The sequence below is a fragment of the Colius striatus genome, chromosome 6, assembly GCF_028858725.1.
Source record: "Colius striatus isolate bColStr4 chromosome 6, bColStr4.1.hap1, whole genome shotgun sequence".
Lineage (NCBI taxonomy): Eukaryota > Metazoa > Chordata > Aves > Coliiformes > Coliidae > Colius > Colius striatus.
The window spans coordinates 3,242,279-3,259,899 of record NC_084764.1 but is presented as its reverse complement, the minus strand read 5'-3'; the positions used below and the strand labels follow the sequence as shown (position 1 = coordinate 3,259,899).

Sequence of the window (17,621 nt, the reverse complement as noted above, 5' to 3'; positions counted from 1 at the left end):
TAAGAGACTGTTGAAGTCTTGGAAGAGCTGGGTGCTGAGTATGTCCCTGAGACAGAGGGATATTCTACTAGCTCATTATGATGTAGAATTTGACCAATCTGAGCTAGTCAAGTAGACAAATAAGCTGTCTTTTAAATACATAACATTTAGGGGTTGAAATGACACCCCGTTATCCCTCCCGTACTGGGAAGGAGGAGAAGAAAGTTGCCATCTTTGGCTTGCATGGATAGAGGTGGGAGTGAAGAGATGGTCCTAGCTTGTTTCTCCCTTGTCCTTCAAGGAGAGGGGAGAGGAGGACTGTGGAGGGCGGGGGGAAAGGGAAGATGGATGTAGATACACTGGTGGGGGAGGCGGGCAGGGAAACGCACCGGCTTTGGGGCCGTCGTGCCCTGAGGAGCTTGGTGTGAAGACTCCCGCTGGCGTTAGCGGCGGTCCGTTAGCTCTTCTGGATGGAGGCGTGACTGCTGTGGGGGAGATGAGAAATGTGTGCGGGGTACCGAGAGTGAGTGGAGTCTGGTTTTCAATCGCGAGCACGGGGGAACCTCGCTAATTCGCACTCGCCGTCAGTTGCAGTAGGTGCGACCTCCCAAACCTTGCGAATTAGCGAGTCGATAAAATGGAGACATACCCACGGCAAATGCGCTGCTCCTTTCCCATTGGCAAGTGTAGCTTAGCCTCGTTTCTGATGCTACAATAGCGTGCTGATATCCTGCAGTACACCTCGAATTCGGTGAAGTCTCCCTAACACGAGACCTCACCGCGGATTTGAAGTAGCTCAGAGAAGGGAGAATTAGCGAGGTTCTTCTGTTAAGCTTTGTCGGATCAAAGCAATGAGATGACAGCAGCACAGTATTGCTTTGTAGTACAAACATACGAAACCTTTGTTTTTGCAGAGTAGTGTGCAATCTATTCTTAAAAAAAAAAATCTCCGTGGATTTTTCCGCAGATTTTCCGCAGATTTCCAGTGGCCCCACTGATACCTTATCCACTCATCACCAAGGTTCGTTTACATTGTAGGCTTTGACAATGACTGTGTTTACTGCCTAGTTGCCAGATTTGTGACTCTTGTCCATCTGATATTTTTTTTTTTAATGTATTTTTTTGTTGGTTTTCTTTTTTTCACTCATTAACATCAGACTGTCAGGTTTGGTACTGCAGAAGGACTTTCTTTATCTTGCAAGACTGGTTGAAAACTTCTAACCTTCAGCTTTTCTCTCGTTCTCCTGTGTCTGTACAGACGGCTCTTAATGCTTTTCCTCCTGTCCCCCTTGTTTTTTAGGAGGATATAAATGCTATAGAAATGGAGGAAGACAAAAGAGACCTGATATCAAGAGAGATCAGTAAATTCAGAGACACACACAAGGTAGTATTCTTGTTTTTGCACTTGATACAAATTAGGCTTTATCAAAATCCGAAAAACCACTATTATAAAATTTAGCAGTACGTTGCAATATCACTTAAAATGATGTTTATGTTAGGTTTAATATACATTTAGTGCTTTACAAGTCAAAAAAAAAGGAAGACGACTACCACGTTAAAGTGGCCCTTGACATCTTTATGCTAAGACTTTGATTGCTACTGAGTATTTTGCAGTCTTCTCACTTTTAACATGAATGAAGGCAACTTTTAAGTTTCTACACGATACATTAAGCGAAGCTATTTATAACTAAAGGCTAAACGGGGCTGCGGTGTAAGACATACACTTGAGTGTGTTTCTGTAGGTAGATTTGTAACATAATCCAAGATTTTGTGAAGAGTTGAAGCTTGAATTAAATTTAAGTCTTTTATTTTAATAGTTCTAAGTTAAGAGTGGGGGAAGATTAAAACTAGGTCAGTGGTTACCAGACTTACCAAACTTTAGATGCATGGAAGAACTGTAAATTCCCATAAAGCTAATCTATTCATTGACCCCCACCATTATGATAGAGATCATATGGTGACTAATGCAAGATGAAACTCACAGCTTGGAAAGTAACATGGAATAGGATGTAAGTATGAGCTTCTGTTTTTTATTATACTTATGGATGCCCCCTCAGAAAAATATGCAAAGGGGTAACTGGCTTGGAAATGTTTGTGCACATCGAGTCCCACCTCAGGGTTCTCACTTACAGAAGTTTCTGCTAATGCTAGTGCATCTGTGAATGTTTCTGCTTTGGAAAATGGTACTTGTGGATAGCTGAAGCACAACTATGCATGTGATGTTCTTCATGTTTAGCTTAAAGTCGGTATTATTCCCCCCCACCCCCCCCGCCCCCAACGAGACTGGAATGGTCCTTGACCTAGGGAAGTATCAACAAGCTTCTCTTTTGAGCACACAATTTTATTGCAAAATACCCCCCAAATCAACGTTAAAGAAACCGTTGAAGGTACAGCAAGGTGAAGTATACCCGTGTTACTCAGCTCTACCACGTGCAGTCACTGGGGATGGTACCACGTTTTCACACGACTGTATCAGTGCAGTAACAAGCGACTGCACGCTGTTGTATGTACACACATTCAGTTTTCCTCTCGACTGAAGTCGTTGGACATAAAAACCTGGGGAAAAAATTGTAGAAGAAATCATCTGGAGAAGCTCAGCAATTGAATGTGAGACTGCTCAGTGGTGAAACTTCAGTAGAATTGTGTTCAATTCCGAGCCCCGAGTCGTCACTGGTACTGAGATGCAAACAAGTAATAAGTTCTTGAAAAATAACAGCCAACAAAACAAACAACCAAAAAAAACCACGCTTCCTTGTTTCAGAAGCTGTTGGGCATTTGACTGCCTTGAATCTCTATTATTGGGGAGGCTATTCTGGGGTTCGTTAACATGAAAAAAAAACAACTGGAAGTAGTCATTGCGTATATTGGATCTGTTTAAAAGGGGCTGTTGAATCTTTAGCAGCTGGCTCAGTGAGCACAGTGAACCTTTGCATGTTTTTGGTATGAGTTTATAAAAGGATAACCACAGACTGTCAGGGTATCAGCATTGCAGGGGGCGTCCATTTACAGCACGGACGAGTCTGAAGAGAGCTCAAGGTAAGATTTATAATTCTTCTACCTGTTCATTTCTGTTCATTTACTTCAACTTATCTGATACCGTTCCCATCCCATTACCCTTCCAGATCCTCTTGTTTAGGCAATATTTAGAAGTAGATGAGGCCAGATTCCTATTGCAAAATAGACCTTTTTTTGTTGTTTCAATTGGGTTTTAAGAGAGCGGACCCACAAAGTGGATTTTAATACACCAAGGCCTGTGTGTGTGTGTGTAAATTCACACTTGGGTGACCATACTAGGCAGAAAGAAAAAAAAAGAAAGATACTCTCTTGAGAAATCTCGCCACAAACAAAGTATTTGAGTGGCAAAAAAATCAAGAGTTCAACCAAAGAAATTTCTATTGGAACATCTAAGATAACCTGTAAGTATCAACCACTTGAGTATTTAAACTTTTCTTTAAAAGTAAATGAAATTTGAGGTAAGTTGGGTTTTTAGAAGTTGACAACCTAATTTAACACCTGACTGCACTGAGGTTTAAGGCTGTGAAGCTCCTGTAAAAGGCAGCCCTTCTAGAAGTTGGTTTTGAGCCCAGTTTATAATGTAGAATCTTAAGTATTGGGGTTTTTTTCCATATCAGTTTTCTACCAATTCCTCCCATTTTTAGTCCCTTTTTCCTTTTGTGATTTCAATGTATCCAACATTGGTTTGCCTGTATTGCTCTGGCAATGCAGCATAGTTTCACCGGATACATTAATCACTAGTGAATTAGCTTTATTTCTGTAATCTTTTGTCGGTTCTCTGGTCCCTGTGCCTATGGCAGAAGAAAACCTATCAGGTAAGATTGCTTTTTAAAGTTGTCTTAAATGCTTTGTTTAAAAGAAAAGAACAAAAAAAAAAATTAGACAAACCAACCAAACCAGAGAAAATGCTGTTTTATTGTGCCAGTTTTTAATTTCATTTCAGTGATGGTAAACGTGGAGCCAAAGGGGATAAACCTGGTTATTCTGCTCAGTGTTTGTTCAAAAAAAGTGGTGTTCTGGCATCCTTCAGGTTAAAATTTGGTTTATGTGGTTGTTATTTGGTATATTTGTGAACCGTTGTACTTGCTCTTCCTCCCAGAAACATAGCTTATAGGCAAGGTTAATCCAGTGTTGGCGGTCCATGTCCTAGCACAGCATCTGTAAGTTAACACATAACAATTGCTTCCAAGGATGGATTTATCTATCATTCTGTTGATGTATTTTCTATTGTCTTATAGGAATTCTGATCATAGGAACTGTTTCTAATTGAAAAGGTGGCAATTTTGTACAATTTTTAGTAAAACTGTAGCAGGTAACCCTTTAGTTTCTGTGTTTCAAAAGAGCTATTTCCAACCTTTTTAACTCTCTCCATCTTGCAGTGGTGGAAGTTAAGGATTCCATTCTGCAGAGTCCAGTTCTTACCAATGAACTGTTAGAGCAATTTTTTTAGGGAGGGAAAAGGGGAAAAGGTTGCAGCTCTCTTCACTGTTTAACCACACGCACCACGTGTAAGTGTGGATCAATTTCTTTACCCGAGTTGTCATACAGGACGGTTTTGATCTGCCAAGACTCTTTGGGAAGCAACTCACTGTGTCCCAGTAAGCGTTGCACTGAAATGTCTTTTCCTAGCTGAACAGAATTAATTTTATCAGCTTAGACCTTCACTTTGCTTGTACCCAAGTGGCTTCTAGGGCCAATGGAATTTGTGGGCCACCTGAATCATGACTGGCAGTGCACCGTGTTAACGTGCAGTTTAGTCAGCTTGTAATATGAGGCCAGCCCTGCTCTGCTAAGGTTGGAGATCGCTGGTCTATGTAGATCTATGCTTTTGCACGCAACTTAGTCTTGTGATTGCTGCATTTTGATTTCTTACTTATGAGTTCCAAAAAGTACCCACCAAGCCCTATTTACTGTTTTAAAATCGGTGGCGGTTTTGGTATTTCCATTACCAGCCTTGTGTGTTGCGCCGGGAAGATCCAGATCCTTGAATGACAGCATTAACTGGGAAAGTTCTCTTGTTGGTTTTTAGAAACTGGAGGAGGAAAAAGGCAAAAAGGAGAAAGAAAGACAGGAAATTGAAAAAGAACGCAGAGAAAGAGAAAGGGAACGTGAACGTGAACGAGAAAGGAGGGAGCGTGAAAGAGAGAGGGAACGTGAACGAGAGAAGGAGAAGGAACGGGAGCGTGAACGGGAGCGAGATAGGGATCGGGACCGGACTAAGGACCGAGACAGAGACCGCGAGCGGGACCGGGACAGAGACCGCGAAAGGAGCTCGGACCGCAACAAGGATCGGAGCAGATCAAGGTAAAGGCACTCGAGCTGCTGTTGTTTCAGTTGTACTGAGCGCTGTTGATGAGGCGTGTGCAGCTCTGCGGATGAGCTGCCGTTCGGAGGAGACGGCTCCTTTTGGAACGTCGCTAATAAAAGCGTCAGGAAGCGTTGTATGTACAGAAGCTGCAAGAGTACCTGATTCCCTCTGCGGCACAGGAGTAGAAGGACTGTAACATGCAGTAAGCACCCACCCAACCATGACTTAAGCATAATGGTGTTATCTCAAATATCAGTTCTGGGCCCCCCAGTTCAAGAAAGACAGGGAGCTGCTGGAGAGAGTCCAGCACGGGGCCACAAAGGTGATGGAGTGGAGCATCTACCTTCCGATGAAAGGCTGAGGGAGCTGGGGCTCTTTAACCTGGAGGAGACTGAGGGGTGACCTCATGAATGTTTGCAAATACATAAAGGGTGGGTGTGAGGAGGCTGGAGCCAGGCTGTGCTCAGTGATGGCCAGTGACAGGACAAGGGGCAACAGGGACAAGCTGGAACAGAAAAAGTTCCAAAGAAACACAGGAAAAACTTGTCCCCTGTTGAGGTGAGGGAGCACTGGCAGGGGCTGCCCAGATGGGCTGTGGAGGCTCCTTCTCTGAAGACATTCAAATCCAGCTGGATGAGTTCCTGTGTGCCCTACTCTAGGTGGTGCTGCTCTGGCAGGGGGGTTGGACTAGATAATCTCTAAAAGTCCCAACCCTTAAGATTCTGTGATCTCTTGTTTTTCATGGTTGGCTTTATTCCAACTCAGCATTCTCTGATGTCTGTAGTATCTTTCAGCTTAAGTAGGTTTTACCTTTACCTTTGTTAAGTGTGAGGGGGGATGTTTATTGCTTTTAGCAAAAAAGCAAAACAAGAGTTCTTCTTTCCCTCTTAAACAGTGACTAATCATGTCAGGCTCTAGATGCTGCATTTTGCTCTTCACTATAGAAAAAAATAGTGTCAACAGGGTTCAAGTTGTCTGTAAGCCTTGCAACTATGAAGGATTTATTAAGCACACCCTTTATTTGTGGGGATTTTTTCTGTCATTTATTTATAGAGAAGTACCAACACACTCTGATAAGAATTGCCATGTCCTCACACTTTGTTTCTGTAGATACCACTACTTAGTGGTTAGCATTCAGTTACTTGTAGGTAAATGTGGTTTTGAATATATTATTAGAAGTGATTTACTGTATAGTTGCAGAGGAACTTGCAAGCTGCTGTAAGTAGTACATTATGCATTTGAAGTTAAATTACTTGATTGAGTGGAGGGAGAGGAAGGCTCTGTACTTAACTTTGTGCTCTTTCCTTCCTGCAGAGAAAAAAGCAGAGACAGGGAACGAGAACGGGAACGGGAAAGAGAACGAGAGAGGGAAAGGGAAAGAGAACGAGAGCGAGAGAGGGAAAGAGAACGCGAGCGGGAACGAGAGCGGGAGAAGGACAAGAAGAGAGACAGAGAAGAAGACGAAGAGGATGCGTACGAACGGCGGAAACTGGAGAGGAAACTGCGGGAGAAGGAAGCTGCCTATCAGGAGGTAGGTGGGGATCTTAAAGGTTCCTTACAGAAAGTGTTGTTTCTGAGGGGTGGTGGTAAGTCTTCTCCTATAAAATGTCATTCCTTCTCCTTGTTCTAAACACATTTTTAATCGTTTCAGTGCATGAATTGGGGCAGAGGTTTGTCAGAACAATTTTGTGCATCTTACCCTGTAGCGTTTATTGTGGTGATTTGATTGCCAGTGGCTGAACACGAGCCAGCAGCGTGCCCAGGTGGGCCAGGCGGCCAGTGGCATCCTGGCTTGTATCAGGAACAGTGTTGTCAGCAGGAGCAGGGAGGTGACCATTCCCCTGTACTCGGCTGTGGTAAGGCCCAGTACTGTGTCCAGTTTTGGGCCTTTCTCTACAAGAAGGACACTGAGGGGCTGGAGAGGATCCCATAGGTGGGCTACCAAGCTAGGAAAGGATTTGGAGCATGTCTCAGATGAGGAAGGGCTGAGGGATCTGGGGCTGTTTAGCCTGGAGAAAAGAAGGCTCAGGGGAGACCTTCTGGCTCTCTACAACTACCTGCAAGGAGCTGTAGCAAGGAGGGGGTCGATCTGTTCTCCCTAGTGACAAGCAATAGAACAAGAGGAAACAGCCTCACGTTGCACCAGGGGAGGTTCAGGCTGGATGTGAGGAGGAATTTCTTTGCTGCCAGGGCTGTCAGGCATTGGAACAGCTGCCCAGGGAGCTGCTGGAGTCACCGTCCCTGGAGGGGTTTCAGAGACAAGTGGATGCTGCACTGAGGGCAATGGGCTGGTGGTTGATAGGGCTGGGACAAAGGCTGCACTCCATGAGCTTAAAGCTCTCTTCCAGCTGAAGTGATCCTGTGAATCTACAAATTATTTATTTGCTTAATTGCAATTTTTTTTGTTAAATGACTTAATTGGATTTTAAACAAGATTGCAACACTGTTCTTAACAGTCTTGATTGCAGTGGGTGTTTTCTCTTCTGTTGTAGCGTCTTAAAAACTGGGAAATCAGAGAAAGGAAGAAAAGCCGAGAGTATGAAAAAGAGGCCGAAAGGGAAGAAGAAAGAAGAAGGGAAATGGTAAGGTTTATACTTTTCCATGTCATTGTGGTCTCCCCCCCCGCCTTGTTCTTTAGATTCCTTTTAGAATGAAACATTGTACTGCTGTCTTTGATGGATAGTGACATTGGAAGGACACTGAGGTGCTGGAGTGTGTCCAGAGATACACTGGAGCTGGGGAAGGGGCTGGAGCACAAGTCTGATGAGAAGCAGCTGAGGGAACTGGGGGTGTTTAGTCTGGAGAAAAGAAGGCTGAGGGGAGATGTGATCACTCTCTAAAACTACCTGAAAGGGGATTTTAGTGAGGTGGGGTCCAGCATCTTCTCTCCCGTAATGAACGATAAGACAAGAGGAAATGGCCTCAAGTTGCACCAGGGAAGGTTTAGATTGGAGAATACAAGAAATCCTTCCCTGAGAAGGTTGTTAGACACTGTCCCAGGCTGCCCAGGGAGGTGGAGGAGCCACGATCTCTGGAGATGGTTAAAAGCTGTGTAGCTGAGGTGCTGATGGACATGACTTAGCGATGGGCTTGGCAGTGCGAGGTTAGTGGTTGGACTTGATGATCTCAAAGGTCTTTTCCAGCCAAAATGATAGTATGATGTAAAAAAAAAGGATGGTGTGAGAATATATTTAAAACCCTTTTGAAATGCTAATAACAGAGCAGTTGTCTTCAGATCAGAGACATGATCCCATTGGACCTAAGGTCCTAATGTCTGTACTATCTGCTCTTGAGCATAGGACAGGAAGTCGACAGATCCCTGTATGGTGATGCAATTCCAAAAGCTTTCCATTTTCTGTCTGGAAAACTGTATTCTTAGTTTTAAGCATACTACATATACAGTTAACAGTAATATTTCTGCATTCTAAACTCTTGGAAAGAAAACTAGACAATGAAACTTTATGTTTCAACTCCTTCTAGGCAAAGGAAGCCAAACGGTTAAAAGAATTCTTGGAAGATTATGATGATGACAGAGATGATCCAAAGTACTACAGGTATGTCTTTGATTCCTAACAATAAAGTCTTCATTGTTCCTTTAAACACAGCTGTGGGGTTTGTTGGCAGGGGCTTAGGGAGTTCATATTTGAGTGATCTGTGGGAATGCAAGAGTTCTGTAATTATCTCAGTTATTTCAGTGTCACTTGTTAAGTGCCAAAGGGAAAAGGGAAACTTTGTACTTGTTACTGTTGGGAGTAGCTGCTCTTTCCTCTCACTTTACTTGTGGGTGAGGTGGAGCAGAGGTCAGTGTAGTGCCAAAACAACGTGTTGGGTGCAGGGAGATGGGACCAAGCATGCATGTAAAAAGAAAATCACTTACAGGGAAGGTAAAATAATTTCATTCTCTTTCTAGTGTGACTAGCAGTCACATTCTCTGCATCCATTTAGTATGCTGTGTAGTAAGTAAGGTTGGTAACTGGGATCTTGGATTCTTCCAGATGCTCTTACGCATCTTGTTTTCATTTAGTAGAAGTTACGTATGTATCAGGTGTTTGTTGTGTTATGGTACAAGGTACTCATTAGAATGTTCTTTGAAGTACGAAATCTGGGTATTTTGTAGGGGCAGTGCTCTTCAGAAGAGGCTACGAGACAGAGAGAAAGAGATGGAAGCAGATGAACGCGATAGGAAAAGGGAAAAGGAAGAACTGGAAGAAATTAGGCAGCGCCTTCTGGCTGAAGGACACCCAGATCCAGATGCAGAACTGCAGAGGGTAAGTAGCTGTTGATCTAACAGGAAGATAAAGTGCCCTTACATTCTAGTGGTGTAGAGAACTGATGGTTAATATTTGCTCTGCTCACTTTTTCTTCAGTCAGGATAACCAGTAAGGACACTGTGCACAAGAATTAACTTCCCAGGTCTAGGTTTGGATGGCACTTGAAAACAAATTTGGATTAAGTAATATTTCTCATTATAATGGCAGTAGTTGCACGTATTTGTTCTTGACTTAAAGAGTTCTTTAGGAAACAGATCTTTAGCTTCTTTTAAAGCAGTGCTATCTTTGGGAGTTTCTGTTTTGCTAATTGTGTGTTCCATTGTAGATGGAACAGGAGGCTGAGCGGCGTAGGCAGCCACAAATAAAACAAGAGCCAGAGTCTGAGGAGGAGGAGGAAGAAAAGGCAGAGAAAGAGGAAAAGAGAGAAGAGCCAGAGGAAGAGGAGGAGGAGCCTGAACAAAAGCCCTGCCTTAAACCAACTTTACGACCAATCAGTTCTGCCCCATCAGTTTCTTCTGCTAGTGGCAATGCAACCCCTAACACGCCTGGTGATGAATCTCCATGTGGCATTATTATTCCTCATGAAAACTCACCTGATCAACAGCAGCCAGAGGAGCATCGGCCCAAAATAGGACTTAGCCTCAAATTAGGCAAGTTCACGTTTGGTTTTAAGGTTTCCTGTGGGGTCAGAATGAAAAAAAAAAATGCCAAGCTGAGGAGCCAGATGGTTTTCCAAATATATCTTATGCTTTAACTTACTTATATCAAGCTGTTGTTACCCAGGAAGGGAAGTTTTGGCATCCTCAAGGCCTAATTTTCTTAGGAGCACTCTGAGCTGAGTTATTTCCACATGCTTTTTCACCATAATAGGTTGCTGAATATCTCTCTTAAAACTCACTGCTACTTTTCACTGATGTATATATACGTTAGATTTAAGCCCTAAATAGTTGCCACATTTATTCACAAAGACCCTTTTAAAATAAGAAAACTAAAAATTAGAATACTTTGTCTTCCTCTTGATGAACTGACAACAGTTGCAAGTGGAACATGAGAGTTCCTCAGTACTGTGGAAGTTTTCTGGGGCTGCAGTGTGAGCTCACACTGTGTTATATCTTGAATGAAGAGAAACTCTATGGTATTAGCCTAATTGATTAATGCTTTTCCTGCATCTAGATTGATTCACTGTGATCTTTTGCTTCAGTGCTCTGCCTCTGCTAAAGTTTGCACTGGTAGTCCTCAGTGAGGATGCTACTTGAACATAATAAGGCAGAGAAAGGAAACTCTTTCCAAAAATCTTGTACAAACTTCATTTGAGGTCTTTACCTCTTTTGCCTTTCTCATGACAGAGTCTGAGAGGTTAAAACACTGATGTTACGCATTCCCAAGACATTTATATAGCACACAAGCTGATGTCCCTTAAGGACTGTGTGAAGAGCAAACTAGCTTCAGTTGCAGTTAATGAATGTTACTCTGTCTTCTGGGTCGTAGGTGCCTGCAATAGCCCCAATCAGCCCAATGCTGTAAAAAGAAAGAAGCTTGCTGTGGACAGTGTTTTCAATAAATTTGATGATGAAGACAGTGATGATGTGCCCCGGAAAAGGAAACTTGTCCCACTGGATTACGGAGAAGAAGACAAAAGCAGTATCAAAGGCAGCGTCAACACAGAAGAAAAACGCAAGCACATTAAGAGTCTCATTGAGAAGATTCCCACAGCAAAACCAGAGCTCTTTGCTTATCCTCTTGACTGGTCAATTGTGGATTCAGTAAGTTATCTTTTAACCATTCACAAGAAAAAGCATGTTTTTTTCCAAACAAACCTTAGAATTGAATAGATAAACAATGTTCCTGGGACCCCGGTGGGTTGGACTATCATCAAATGGCATTTAGCTACAGGAACTGCAGTTCTTGTCCATATATAATACTTACTCTGAACTATGCCTGCTTATTTTTGTTTGGTCTCTTCTGAATTGCTACAAATTGTCTAGCAGTTTTATGGAAGGTGGGAGGAAAAAGATCCTGTAAAAACATGCCCAGCTGCAAGAAATACGTGCACATGGCAGGTTGCTATGGCTTTGCTCCTTAATACCAAAATTTATCTTCTGCCAAGTAGTTGATCGAGCCTTCTAGCTGCCTAATTTCAAAACAGGGAAGTTGATGGAAATTATGGGTTTGTTTTTTGTTTCCAGACACTAATGGAACGTCGGATTAGACCGTGGATCAACAAGAAAATCATAGAGTACATCGGCGAAGAAGAAGCCACACTAGTTGACTTTGTTTGTTCTAAGGTTAGTATCTTCCACTCCCTTGGTGAAGTCCAGATTTTGCTTCTTATTTAAGCTGTAGCAATGACTACAGTACAAGTTACATCTTTTAATGCTTGTGCACAATATGTATGTGCTAGATTCTGTCTGATACCTATTAGATAGATGTATGGAATGGTAAAGAAATAAGCAGTTGACAGGAGCAGCTGTTTTAACAGGTAGTTTTATCTTTAGATCTAATATCTCACTTATAACTGAGAACCAGGATTTGTGTGAATGCATGGGGAAAAAAGCCAGTGGCTTCATTTTACATACATTCCTGGTTTAACTAAATTAACCTCATAAAAAACTTTTTAGATGTTACTGTTGCTTTAGTAGTGAGCAAAGAGTAGAGTTTTAGAGTTAGCATTGGAAGTCATTCTGCTTTATCTTTTAGCCGTTACGTGACATGTTTAAACCAAAGTCTGAGCAACTTCTTCCATCAAATTACAAACTGAATTGTAATAACCTGCACTTTTAAATTTGTCACAACAACTCTGGCTTGTCCTCAAGAGGGAATGTCATGAACTGGTTTGAGCTTTCATGGTACTCACAGTTCATAATGCCTTGTCTCAATTTATCTTTCAAGGCTATCGTACGGGAGGCAAAGCAAGTGGTAGTTTTTGTGGCACAGGTGGTTAGTAGAAGGTGAAAAGCAGAAGTTGAATATTTGCCAAGCTTGAAGGAGATATATATACATGTGAAAAATAACACACCCCATTTTCTGGTATTGAAAGACAGCTAACTCATTCCGGAAGAAAATGGAAGTGCTTAAGAGGCAGGTGGAAATTCAGTTATGAGGAGTGGTGAATTCTGCCTTTGTCTGCCATTAGGAATTCGTTGTTGAAGGAAGGGGGACTTGTTCCTTAAATCAGGAGAGCTTAGTTGGAGAGGTGCAAGAACAGACAACAAATACAAGACCTGTTGAATCTCTGGAGCTTCCCTGACCTTTTGTCAGTAATTAACCATGAACTAGCACTCACTGTGGTGGAATCTAATGTAGCTTAGTGCTGATTATTGCCCAGGATAATACCGGGAACTAAAGAACTGCCAATCCTTTGCATACTTTGCACATGCAGAAAATCCTTGAGGAGTAACTGAATTTTGCCCAAAGATGTTTATACGGTTAAGGGGGAGTTTTCAGTCTAAACCTGTTTGTTTCTTTCAGGTTATGGCTCACAGTTCACCACAGAGCATACTGGATGATGTTGCCATGGTAAGCAAAAATTGAGTAACATTATATTGAAGCTAATGGTCAGCTCTGTGAAATAGTAGAAAGTCCAAAACAGAAGCCTGTGGAGTTCATAGAGCATGCACAGAAAACATGCCTTAGCTAAGAAAGCTGTTTCTATTGACAGATCATGCCAGCACAGGCACCATTTTGCCATTGCAGCATCTAGATAGCAATTACTGATTCCTGTTCAGAATTTCTCAGTATCAGAAGTGTGGGACACAGATTCAACACAGTGTGTCCTTAAGAGCAGAGATAAAAACCAACAATAACAAAACTGTGTCAGAAATACAAACTTTTATTCCCCATTCTTGTGATAAACAGTTTTATAAGTAATGCTTTAGTGGGTCTAATCCTAATTAATAAGCAAGAGGGGATTTTTTTTTCTTCTCTAGAAGAGTAAAAGCTCTTTTTTTTTGCCTGGTGTTGAAGAGAGGGACTTTATGAAATAACACTACTGTTGCACCATGTTTTTCATACATGGAAAGGTGACTAAAAACTCATTGTTTACTTTTCCAATAAGGAAATTGGGAGGTGAAGTTGGTAGGAGCCAGATTCATAGTGGAAATGAGTAAGTCACTCTTGGTGTGATTTAGTAGGTGACATGGGGAACTTCCTAAGAGATGTTTTACTTGCTATAAGTTTGCATGGATTCAAGAAAAGCTTGAGTAATAAATTCAAGGAAGAGAAATCTTATCAATAGATAACTTAACAAACATCCCAGGAAGTTCTAAGTTGAAATTAAGTAGACACTGTGAGAGAATTAAGGGCAAATACCACATGTGTATGTCCTGCTCTTAATTCTTCCCAAGCCTGCTATTTCTCTGCTGCTTCCCAAGCAACTTTTGGAGACCAGGATGCTAATACTTGTATCTCTTAATGCTCAGCAGCTGCATTGTACAGTTAGAGCCTACTCAAGTCAGGTGATAAATGCAGGACAGAGAAATTCTCTCAGGTTTTCTCCTGTGCCTCCTTCACAGGCTTAACTTGAGTGACACTACCTCCTCTTTATAGTTCTGATGTGTCTAGAATTAGTCTTTATAACTGGAATGTCTAACCTAAAATGTCTTGTTTCCTGCAGGTACTAGATGAAGAGGCTGAAGTTTTCATAGTCAAAATGTGGAGGTTGTTGATATACGAGACAGAAGCGAAGAAGATCGGTCTAGTGAAATAAAGCACTCTCCTTGCTTCTAGGCGTCCATTTCAATTTTGGGCTGTTTTCTTTCCCCCCCCCGCCCCTGTCATTCAAAGACTTGGAATTTTCTCTGTTCTCAGAGACTTGAGACCTGTATTTTTTTATGTAGAAAATGTGAATTTTTTTGTCCTCTGCTCTGAGGCCCCCTTTACCCTTCTCAGTTAGTTATCTGAATCCTGCATTGGTTCTCTTTACAATTCACAAGGTACAATTACCGGTATGTTTTATAAGCTGCAGCTACTGTACACGCTCTCTGGTAATTTTGTTATGTCACTCTGATTCTTGTAAATATGAAGAAGAAAAGCCCCTGTTTTGCAAAACATTTGCACTTCATGTGGAACTGTATCAGTTACAGACGAAGACAAATTATTTTACTGAAAAATTATCAGTGCTTATTGTTTTTGTACTGTCCCTCTTTTTATTTAAGGAATGATGAGAATACAGTTTGAAACCAAGTGGCCTGAGCTGCTCTTGCAGAAGAGCTCTTGTGTGTTCAGTTGATCCCCTCCTCTGACTCTGGAAAAGGAATTCCCTCAGACTTTTCATTCTGGGTGTGATCCAACACTTGGTACTCTGTTGCTCGTTTAGAATTGCTAATGAAACTGGGGATTTAATCTCTTGCAGATGCTCTGCTTCTTACCTAGAAAGTGCAAATTGCAGGAAGTTTTATATTCTTTGCTCAGATAAAACAAGAGCAGGACCTCAACTCAGTAAGTGCTGTTTTATGTTTGGGGGTTTTTTAACATCTAGGGTATCTTGTGCTCAGTTTCATTTTAGCCCTTCCCTGTCATCTCTTCTGACTCCAAAACAATCAGGTGAGGGATTTTTTTTAAGGAGAAATTATTTTGTAAAGCTGTTTGTTTTTTGTTAGTGTTCAGAAAAACATACCTATTTGGCTGTAACTGACCATAAGCAGTTGACAGAAACAAAACCATAAGTTTTCAAAGCAAGCCAAAGTCTTGTTTTTATCCATGCTGTTCAACTGGCCCCAACTTTTCTTTTCCACTCTAAGCAGTCTGTTGTCCACTAAGAGAGGGTGATATTTTCCTGCCTCGTTTGTATGGGGTTTTATAAATAGGCTGATATGGTATAAATGATGACATGTACTGTAAACTGCATTTTTTCTATCTCATACCTGGGTAAGGAGACATGGGTAAGGTATCTGGGTAAGATAATGTGCTGTGGGCTCTTTTGATTGCAGGAGGACTGTGTTCCAGGGAGCAAATGGTCTCAAAAACATTTTTAATTTTTAAACACAATTCTTAATAGCAAACAAATTAAGTAAAAGGTGTTCCAGTATCTCTATATTGTATTTAACTGAAGGATGCAGGTTGACCTGTTCAGAAAACAAAACTGTGACCTTGAGTTACTAGTTCTTTGTATCTGGAGAGGGCACTTGAAAACACTGTTCTTAACAAACGGGATCGTGTAAAGGTTCCACCATGTAAATATTTCAGATATTAAAAATGTATATATTTGATTTAAGGGCTGACATTCTTTTGGAGTCTCGTGCAACATGCGATTACGTTTAACACTACTTCCTGAAACAACAAGTGTTCCCAAGTTAGGGGGTGGGGGGTTTTTAAGACTAGCTTTAGGTCAGAAGCCTGCACACGCAGATGTGATCCCAATATGTTTTCTGTCATCCCTGTAATACCACACACAACAAAATGTTCTTTTTTTACCTTGAGGTGTTGTCCTCAGATGCTACTTCTATGCTGTGCTTGAGTTTGTGTGAGAGTGTTTTGTTTTACATACTTACATGCTGCAAATTTCCTCTTTATTTTTTCCCTGCAACTTGATACTAGCCTTAGAAATTACTTCTCTGTTTCCCCCATGTAGTTTTGCTTCAGCATTTACCAAAAGTGTCCGAACTCTAAATAAATTCAAAACTTGCTCAGTTTGTGGTAAATACAGAGAAGAGGGAGAGTGAGCTTCCTGAGTGCTTTTTGTCCTAACATGGCATTCTCTTTCTGTCCTCAGGAGTAGTAAAGCCAGACAAATGTGACAATAATGTGTTGTAATGCCCCTGTGTGACAGATTGCCCAACATCCACGTTGAGATGCTACAGTGAAAGCTCAAGTTGTGAAACTTCAGTTTATCTTCTTCTGCCTTAAAGTAAAGCTATATATATTCATCTCATGTTATGAATGCATTGGGCATAAGCTTGTAGTTCTCCTCAGGAGACTGAAGTCACCTGTGTGAGGAAGACATCTACAGTTTAAGCTGGAGTGTTAAATACCCATGCAATTAAGTATTTAGAAGCAGTTGTGACCTGTGAAATTGATCTTCTGGAAGTTGAGGTTTTCTTTAGTGGAAGGAGGATGTGAGTGTTCACTCTAGCATCTCTGGCTTGGCTTAGGCAAGTACTTATCAGGTTTTCCTCTTTCAGAAAGCAAAATGTTGCGTTATAAAGTCACTTCTACTGTTTACATCTTCAAATCAGTAATCCTGCTGCTCAGTAATAACTGTTTTGTGTCTGTGATGCTGAGGGCTAGAACACAAATTGCCCCCTGCTGAGAAGTTCTTTATATAGAAAGCAACTTTGTTACCTGTTTTTCTTTCAACATGCAGTAACAATTATTTCAAGATAAATTTGGCAAGCCCCAGGTAGAAAAAGCCTCTTTAGGCAGCATCACAGCACTGAATCTGTGATTTAACACACACTGCGTGTGTTTGGTAGTGAATGCACAGATTAAGAACATACAGAGAACGAAATCCATTAGCAAAGTGTGTATGTTGTCATTCTTTGAGGGGAGGGTGCTTCAAAAGTTATACACAGTGCATAGTGAGGTGGGGGAATCTATAAACCAGACTGGATATACTTGTTGATCTGGACTTTGCTGTGGAATGAGGCTTTACACCATCATCTAACACATGCCCTTTGTCTTATGATAATTGTTTGTATAACTGCCATTCAGTGTTACTTGGACTGAGTACAAAATATAAAGTATCCTTGTTTTCATTAGTCTGCACTGAAAAAAAGAGAAACTGTGACCAAGTGAGATACATTGTCAAGAATGGTGTATTTTTATATTGCTGTTAATTTGATAAGAGACTTCTATTCATAGAATATTTAACTTGTTCAGATACTAACTTGGTCTTTGTAATTTTGAGTGTTTCCTTCCTCCTCTTAAAGCAGGAGCCTGCACCAAAAATAACCATCTAGCTAGATGATTGTGGCTCTAAATGTGGCCAGGGGGAAGACCCCAAACAGTAAGTTTAGTTTCTTACTGAATTCCTCTTTCTTACTACTAATGCTTTCCTATTACTGAGATGGAAGAATTGCAGCTTTCATGCTTTTATTGAATGGAGTTGTTAG

General features: G+C 41.4%; 1 protein-coding gene across 6 annotated transcripts in view; it reads left to right on the top strand.

Moving 5' to 3' along the window:
• RBM25 (RNA binding motif protein 25) overlaps positions 1-15,779 on the top strand; it is a 34,206-nt gene extending 18,427 nt beyond the window's left edge. For 4 of the 6 annotated variants that reach the window (XM_061998137.1, XM_061998136.1, XM_061998141.1 and 1 more), the window contains 12 exons: positions 947-1,000; positions 1,280-1,363; positions 5,024-5,298; positions 6,617-6,833; positions 7,795-7,884; positions 8,783-8,856; positions 9,420-9,570; positions 9,899-10,223; positions 11,062-11,336; positions 11,760-11,858; positions 13,042-13,089; positions 14,186-15,779. In XM_061998137.1, coding sequence (XP_061854121.1) covers positions 947-1,000; positions 1,280-1,363; positions 5,024-5,298; positions 6,617-6,833; positions 7,795-7,884; positions 8,783-8,856; positions 9,420-9,570; positions 9,899-10,223; positions 11,062-11,336; positions 11,760-11,858; positions 13,042-13,089; positions 14,186-14,278 — 1,785 coding nt within the window. In that variant the 3' untranslated portion in view covers positions 14,279-15,779. The remainder of the gene's footprint in view (positions 1-946; positions 1,001-1,279; positions 1,364-5,023; positions 5,299-6,616; positions 6,834-7,794; positions 7,885-8,782; positions 8,857-9,419; positions 9,571-9,898; positions 10,224-11,061; positions 11,337-11,759; positions 11,859-13,041; positions 13,090-14,185) is intronic. The other 2 variants (XM_061998142.1, XM_061998139.1) reach the window with 1 other exon arrangement.
• Positions 15,780-17,621: the final 1,842 nt, after the last annotated feature.